Genomic DNA, 8597 nt, shown 5'->3' on the forward strand with positions numbered 1-8597 from the left:
GTTCAACACTTGGATAAGTGAGACCCTTCTCTTGGGGGAGGGGTGTGGGGACAGGAGGAAGAGGCTCAGATGGAAAGGGAAGAAGGAAGTTTGGGGAGAACTCAAGAGAAAGGGCAGGGATGAACACAGCCCGCCCACCCAAATACTGCCGCTTTTACACGCTCCACTGTTCTCGACCACCAGCCCCGTTTTCCAGATGCCAACACCCACGCAGGCCTGCGGCTTGCAAACTGCAAGCCCAAGAGTCAAGCCAGGTAGTTCTGCCTCTGGAGAAACAAAGGGCAGTCAGACTGCAGACAGCCTGTGAGGCTGTGTGGCCACTGGGCCACCCGACCAGGCTGGAAGTGCCTCGTCGGATGCTGAAGGCTGAACTCTGTCTCATCTGTGAGGTGAGGCGATTTGAGCCAGAGAGTCAGGCACCCCGTAGCCAAGCCCTCCTCTCTGGGCACCTCCTTGGGGTTCCGTCAACCCCATCCAGCCCATGCTCTCCAGCAACAAGGACGAGCTGCACTGGCTGCGCTTGGCTGCAGCACACCAGGGAGCAGGACTTTGAGATGAACAGCCGAGCCCTTTGCATCCTCACCAAGGACGACTTCCCACTCCGCTCCCTGGGTTCAGGTCAGGGTCACACACTGGCTTCTCTGATGCAAACCCGGGGGAGCAGGGGTGGGCGTGGGGAGCTGTCTTGCTCCCTCCCTCTCCCTTCCCCATTTCCATCCTAAGGCCTCTGTGTAGCATCTCCATCAGCACGAATCTTGTGACGGACATGCCAGCTGACACCTGGTCAGCAGCCTGCCCTCCCGCGCCCCCCCCCCCCCGCTTCAGCTGACGTTCTGTATGAGTTGCTCCAGTACATCAAGACCCAGCGGCAAGCTGTGGCATGTGGGCCCTTTTTCGGAAGAGCTTTCAGGCAGAGGGTGCCCACTCAGCCCTTCCCCTGCTGCCTGGAAGGTGAGGAGGCTCTCTGAGACACTCCCCCAGATTGGCCTCATCAGAGGGCAGAGCTTCTTCCAGGCAAAATGATGAAAGAGGCAGCATTGTGGGCCAAGCTCCCCATCTCCCCCTGCTCTGCCTCCCCAACTCTCACCCCTGCCCTCTGTGACTGTCCTCTAGCCGAGGGGCCTTGCCTCTCATCTCCCCCTTTCTCTGCTCTCCTCTCCAGCAGAGGGTTGTTTATGTGGCATCCCTCTCTTCTCCTCCTGATCTCTCCATGGAAATTGCTCTCCTCAGGGTCTCCGAGGACCTGCACACAGGGCTGTTCATGTCACTCCCAGTCCTTACTCACTGCTGCAACCTTCCATTTGCTCGGGCCAAAACGCTGGATGTCATTTTTTATTACTTTCTTTCTCTCTCATCCTCATCCCAACTGTCAACAACTCCTGCTGGCTCTACCTTCAAGATCTACCCAGAATCCAACCACTTCACACACCTGTAGTGCTGCCCAGGGTCCAGCCCCTGCCTCCTCTGGAGAACCTCCTCACTGGTCTCCTTGCTTCTGCCCTTGATCTCCTATGATCTATTCTCAACAGAGTAGCCAGAGATTCGTAAGTCAGGTCATGTTACTTCTTTGCTCAAAATCTTCCAGTGGCTCTCATCTCACTCGTCAAAGCCCCAGTCCATACAACGACCTCCCTGCCCTCTGCTGTCCTCTCCCACTCCTCTCCCTCTTGCTCATGCTTCTCCAGCCACACCAGCCTCCCTGCTCATTGAACAAGCCAGAGACACCCCTGCCTCAGGGCCTTTGCACTTACTGTTCCCTCTGCCTTGCAATCTCTTCTCTACATGCCCACATAGCTCACTCATCTACCTCCTTAGGTGTCTGTTCAAATGTTATCATGTCTGTGAGGCATTTCCCAGAATTCCCTATTTGCCTTGTACGGTAGTGCTTTATCCCTTCCCCCCATATTGTATACTACTTCTATTTCCTTTTTTATTTCAATCATCTGTCTTCCTCCCCCTCCCTACCCCACTAGAATATAAAGCTCCATGAGGGCAGAAGCTCTTTTCAGTTTAGTGATGTGTCCCCAACATTCTTAGAACAATGCCTGTCTCATTGAAGGTTCTCCATCAATAGTTATTGGGTGGATGAAGAGGGCACCTGGGTTCTGGACCTGGCTCTGTCACCTCTTGGCATTGTGAACAATTTTACAGATGAGGGAGCAGGTTTGAGAAACTAAGTTACTTGTCTGGGAGCTAGGGTTAGCACCTGGGCTGTCTGGCCCTCACCCACACCCTCCAGTGCTTCCCTGACCTTCTAACCAGGGGCTGGGTGTGGGGAGAGCACTAGGAGTGCAGCCCCACGGGCTCCTGCGCCTGTCACTGAGGGGGTCTGGGTGGGGGGAGGCTCTGGGCCCAAAGAATCGATGGTGCTCCTCTGCTTGCAGAGGGGATCGGGGCCTCCTGCAGCAGCCACCAGCCCTGGGGCTTGCCAGCTCCTTGAGCCATGTGGATGCCCCTGGCCTGGCCAGCTGGCCCCTCAGCAGGCAGGAGTCACTCAGTTTATCTCACTGTGTGGAGCTCGGCTGCAGGGCTGAGGGAGTCTCCTCCTTCCCCACGATGCCACAGGCCCCCATTGACGGCAGGATCACTGGTGAGTAGGAGGCTGTGCTCCCCTGGCACACAGGAGGGAGGTGTGCTGAGGCTGAGTCCCAGAGGTGGGGGGGTGACAAGGAGGGTTATTTTGATCTGGGGAATGAGAGGGTCTGTGCTTGGCAGTGGTGTGTGGAGTGACTCTCCTGTGTGCTGGTCATAGTCTGGTCACAGCGGGCAGAAAGTGCTGCCCGGGATCGCCAAGCCCACCCTATGTCCAGGCCAGGGACGATTTACCAGTCATAGTTCAGACAGTCAGACTGGCCTAGAGTATGCCCCCTCCCCCTTTAAAACTTTATTTTTATAATTAATTTTTAAAAATTAATTTATTTTGGGCTGCTTTGGGTCTTTGTTGCTGCGTGCGGGCTTTCTCTAGTTGTGGCGAGAGGGAGCTAATCTTTGTTGCAGTGTGTGGGCTTCTCATTGCGGTGGCTTCTCTTGTTGTGGAACACGGGCTCTAGGCATGTGAGCTTCAGTAGTTGTGGCTCGCGGGCTCAGTTGCTCTGCGGCATGTGGGATCTTCCCGGACCAGGGATCGAACCAGTGTCCCCTGCGTTGGCAGGAGGATTCTTAACCACTGCATCACCAGGGAAGCCCAAAAACTTTATTTATTTTTAAATAGTTGAGTGTTTACTATGTGCCAGGCATGGTTCTAAGGCTTTTATTTAACCTCCCAACAGCGCTCTGAGGTTGGTATTATTATTAGTCCCATTTTACAGATAAGGAAAATGAGGCACAGAGAGGTTAAGTGACCTTCCCATGGTCACACAGCAGGAAGTAGCAGAATTGAAGTGTGAATCCAGGCAGTCTGACTCTAGGGCCTGAGCTCTAATCAGGTGATATACTTCTCCATATTCATTGTTAAAGGACTGACTAACAGACAGGTAACCAGATGGACTGACAGATAAGCTGACTGCCTTCCCAAAGTGTGTTTTCTAGTCATGGCGGGGCCACTACATTTATCCTAAGACACCACAGAGAGGGCAGAAACTTAGCTCCTGGGTTGAAAGTGACTGGGAGTCACTGAAACACAGTTATTTAATTTTAATATAATGCTTAACATTCTTTGAGCACTTACTCTGTACCAGGCACTGTGCTAAGGGTCTTTTGGTCGATTATGTTACTTAATCCTCACATCACCCAACATGAGGAAACTATGGCTCAGAAGAAGTCCGGTAACCTGCCCCCCACGCCCGAGCCAGGTGGCCCAGGTGGGACTTATGAGCTTGCGCCCGGGCTCCCTCTGCCACTTGCCCTTCATGATAGCACATTCGATTTTCCAGAACCTCCTGCTAGGGTGCTGGCTGGATAGGATGGATGTTACAATCCTGATTTAACAGAGATCCGGGAGGTTGAGTGACTGGGCCAGGGGCAGAGAGGGACCTGGAGACAGGGTTCCAGCTGCCCGCCACTGGCCAGTGCCCCTGCCACCTGCCCCCAGGCGAAGGGTGTTGGCTTTGGTGTCTGAAGAGCTGGGTTAGGCTCCCCATTCCGCCTGCTCCTTAGAAGCCTGGTGACTGGGATATGTCCATACCTCTCTGAGCCCATTTCCTCATCCCTTCCTGGGGGTAAAGGTCTCCACCTGTTAGAGTCAGGATGATTGAATGAGATGAGTAATGAGGCCCCACGTGGCTGTTTCTGTTAGTGCCGTCGTCTTCACCATCCCGCTGCACGCCTGGGCCCCGGCTTCGAGAGCCCCAGAGCACCTTTCTCATGCTCGTCCTCACAGCTCCATGAAGGCGCCCCGTCTGCACCCTCTGTGCGCAACTGCAGACTGCCAGCTGCTGTGGGATTACAAGTATCAGCTGCTCTCTGGCACCTGGTACGAGCCCTACATCAAGTGGGAAGACAATAATGCCAAGATCTTCTGAGTTGTGGATCCAAATGGGCTTGCCAGATTCTGGGGAAACCACAAGGTGAACCTCAGCCAGCGGGCAGGATGGTCTCAACACACATGATAGGGCAGGGGCCACAGTGGACCCCTCAGAACTAGGGGACAGGCCTCAACGGATGGGAGCTTCACCAGCAGCCCCAGAAGTGTTGGGATCATTTTTTTCTTAAATTTTTTTTGAATTTTATTTATTTAGTTTTTATACAGCAGGTTCTTATTAGTTATCTATTTTATACATATTAGTGTACATATGTCAATCCCAATCTCCCAATTCATCCCCCCACTCCCCACCCTCACTTTCCCCCCTTGGTGTCCATACGTTTGTTCTCTACATCTGTGTCTCAGAAGCCTTGCAAACTGGTTCATCTGTACCATTTTTCTAGGTTCCACATACATGCGTTAATATACGATATTTGTTTTTCCCTTTCTGACTTACTTCACTCTGTATGACAGTCTCTAGGTTCATCCACGTCTCTATAAATAACCCAATTTCGTTCCTTTTTACAGCTGAGTAATATTCCATCGTATATATGTACCACATCTTCTTTACCCATTCGTCTGTCGACGGGCATTTAGGTTGCTTCCATGACCTGGCTATTGTAAATAGTGCTGCAGTGAACATTGGGGTGCATGTGCCTTTCTGAATTATGGTTTTCTCTGGGTATATGCCCAGTAGTGGGATTGCTGGGTCATATGGTAATTCTATTTTTAGTTTTTTAAGGAACCTCCATATATTCTCCATAGTGGCTGTTGTTGGGATCATTTTATTTTGGGAGATTCCGAGGGACAGGCAGTTACTTCTTGAGTATGGGGACTGTCCCTGGAACTCAGGAATCTTGCCTTCTAATTGCTTAATTCCACCTTTCCTTAGCATTTGAGGCTTTCAAAGCACGCTTGCATGAATCGTGCATCGTTTGCTGTTAAGCCAGATGAGGAAGCTGGTACCCTGGAGGAAGCTGGGACAGAAACCCAGGTCTCAGGCCCTGCAGAACATCAGCTGTCAGGGCTGGAAAGGCCTGGGGATGACCGAGGCCAGCATTCCTAACGTGAGGAGCGCCCATACCTAAATGGGTGTCTGCCAGGGGATTTTAGGTGGTTTACTCCAAATTCTAATAATTATTTATTTTAGTAAGCATTAGGATTGCAAAATTTAACTACTTTGTCAATCTCATGATTGACAGTGATGATATAAAACCAGTGTGCTAGTCTATAAATAAATTCATTTAGGTTAAAAAGAGTCTTTAAAGAAAACTTAACAATAATGATCAGGCTTCCCTGGTGGCGCAGTGGTTGAGAATCTGCCTGCCAATGCAGGGGACATGGGTTCGAGCCCTGGTCCGGAAAGATCCCACCTGCTGTGGAGCAACTAAGCCCATGCGCCACAACTACTGAGCCTGGGCTCTAGAGCCTGCAAGCCACAACTACTAAGTCCGCATGCTGCAACTACTGAAGCCCTTGTGCCTAGAGCCCGTGCTCTGCAACAAGAGAAGCCACCACAATGAGAAGCCCCGCGCACCACAGCGAAGAGTAGCCCCCGCTCGCCGCCATTAGAGAAAGCCCATGCACAGCAACAAAGACCCAACACGGCCAAAAATAAATAAATAAATGAAATAAAACAAACAAACAAAAGACCAATAACGATCATCTGCAATATATAGCATCTCCTAAAATATGGCACAGCATGTGATTGCCAAGCATTGCTCAGAGGGCTCTGCCTGTATTAACTCACTTAATCCTCACCACAACCTCATGGGGTGGATATTATCAGATGGGGAAACTGAGCCACAGAGAGGTGTGTCAACTTGTCCCAGTGTTTGCAGCCAGTAGGTGGCAGAGCAGAGACCTGAATCCAGACCATGTAGCTCTGGGCACCACCCTGTTTTGTGGCCTCTGGGTAGTGCTGGTGGCTGGAAGGATGCAAATGACTAAAGTTTGGGTGTGCTTATCTGGAGGGAGGGCAACTGAGGCCACAAGAGCAGCAATTCCATTTAGTGAGCACAGACCACATGTTAAGCACTGTGCTAAGTGCTCTCATGGATTAACTAATTTAATGCTCACAACAAATCTGTGAGATTGATGTTTTTATCTTCATTTTATAGCCGGGGCAACAGATGCAGAGAGGTAAAGAAACTTATCCAAGGTCACACAGCTGCCAAATGGTGGAGCTGGAGCTTAAATTGACACCAAAGCCCAGCCTCTTTGTCCCTACTCTGCACAGTCCACTCCCCAGAGAGAGGAAAAACTGACTTGGTCAAAGTCACACAGCTAGGTGGCAAGGCCCTCATGCTACCCCACCATGCTGTCTCTCCTACTAACTATATATTTGTTACTACTTGTGACATTTGCCATTTAAAAGCAACATGCAATTCACTCCTGGCCCATGGGTCTCAGTCAAGTAGGTGACAGAACCATCCCATTGTTTCTTTCCACACCCCCTACCCCGGCCTTCCCCTGCCTTTCTCCTTCCCAATGCATGAGAACTTTCATATTCCCTAACAGACCCCTGGGCTGAGGGGCTTAAGAAACCATCCAGTCCAACCTGCTCCCTCCCAGGCCTGGAAGGAGCAGGGTGGGGAGTAGGGGCTGATGTGGGGCTGCTTTTCCTTCCAGAAGCAGGTGAATGTGACCTATGAGAAGATGTCACGTGCCTTGTGCCCCCTACCATAATCTGAACATCATTAAGAAGGAACCCAGGCAGAAACTCCTGTTCAGGTGAGTGGCCTAGGGGCCAAGATGCCAGGCGGAGTGGAGCTGGGGTGGGGTGGCCTGGAAGCCCTCTGCAGCTGGGGCACGGGCTGATTTGCAGCTGGGGCCTGAATTCCAGGTTTCTGAAGACACCCAGGAAGATCAATCAGGAAAAGGGCAACAGCAGGGAGCTTCTGGAGAGCCAGGAGCAGGACAGGGTGGACTTCAAGGAGGAGATGCTGGAAGTCTCTCTGTGAAGGACATGTGGACTCCAGACACCGGGCACCAACAGGTCAGAGACTGAGTCTCCCACGAAGGCAGCTAGCTGTTCCTCCCTCCTCCCAGGGCAGCAGGGAACCCCAGCTGGGTTTTGCACTCTCGGATCAGAGCTGGTGTCTCAGACCTCAAAGCTGCCTGGGGATCTGGAACAGCTGAGAACCGGCAGGCCTCACCTCCAGGACACTGTGGGGGCATTCTTTGGGTAGGGCAGTGCTGGTTGCTAAGTGGGAGCACAGGGAGTGAAGTTTCTCCCTACCCTGCCCCTTAGTACCTGCCCAGCTCAGGAGAGGAAGCCAGTCGCTGAGAGAACATCCAGCCCAATTCCTTCAATTTATGGAAGAAGGAAGCAGAAGTCCCTCACTGAGCCTCAGTTTTCCTCATCTGCAAAATGGGCATGCTCATGAAAACCACCCTCAGGGGGCTGGTGCATGAAATGGAAAAAAGAATTACTGCTTTGTCAACCTTAGTAATGATAACAATGATGATGCCTGACAGTTAAGTGCTTACCATGTGCCAGGCCTTGTGCCAAGGGTTCTACCTATATTTTATCTCATTCAATTCACATACCAACCACCGGAGGTTTAAAGATGGGGAAATGGAGGCAGAGGCTTGCCGAGCTGGGATGCTTCCCTCGAACCCAGTGCTGTGACCTGTTTTCTTTTAGTGCCTCTGAATGTAATGGGCACTTCTCAAGCAGAGGCCATAGCCCTACCTCTCTGCCCTCAGCATCTTCATAAACAGTTTATTTCACCTGGCCCAACTCCCTTGTCCTCAGTTTTCAGTCCTTGGCGACTCTGATCATGACCCAGTAAAGATCGCCCACGCCGCCCACATCCTGGCTTCCTATGCTCCTATACCCGTATCTGCCAATTGACCTTGGGCAAGTTATTCTATCTCTTTGGAGCCTCATGTTTCTCATCTGCAAAATGGGGATGCTATTCCTAACCCGACCTCACAGGATTCCCAGAAAACTTGAATAAGACCGTAGTTGTGAAGTACGTGACTGCCGTATAAGGAGTTAAGAAAACTCTGCAAACCCAAAGCTGCTCTAAAGCATGAAAATGCCTCTGCTATTGGTTCAGCTTCTCCTCGATGCTCCCCAGCCCCCCAGGTACCTCCTGATGGGGTCAGAGCCTCTGCCCTTGCAACCCCG

The 8597-nt window shown here is 51.6% G+C and overlaps 1 protein-coding gene across 1 annotated transcript; it reads left to right on the forward strand.

Annotated features, from left to right (window-relative positions):
• The first annotated feature begins 100 nt into the window (after positions 1 to 100).
• On the forward strand, positions 101 to 7834 carry ETV7 (ETS variant transcription factor 7). The gene is given in 8 exon segments (XM_089919869.1): positions 101 to 618; positions 826 to 951; positions 1816 to 1874; positions 2263 to 2590; positions 4363 to 4505; positions 7091 to 7132; positions 7134 to 7192; positions 7305 to 7834. Coding segments are annotated over 8 exon segments (1374 nt in total). The 5' UTR covers positions 101 to 119; the 3' UTR covers positions 7423 to 7834.
• The last annotated feature ends 763 nt before the right edge of the window (positions 7835 to 8597 follow it).

Source organism: Delphinapterus leucas, chromosome 10 (genome assembly GCF_059928025.1).
Source record: "Delphinapterus leucas isolate spDelLeu-1000000601 "Yukka" chromosome 10, BTC_Dleu_Yukka2, whole genome shotgun sequence".
Classification (NCBI taxonomy): domain Eukaryota; kingdom Metazoa; phylum Chordata; class Mammalia; order Artiodactyla; family Monodontidae; genus Delphinapterus; species Delphinapterus leucas.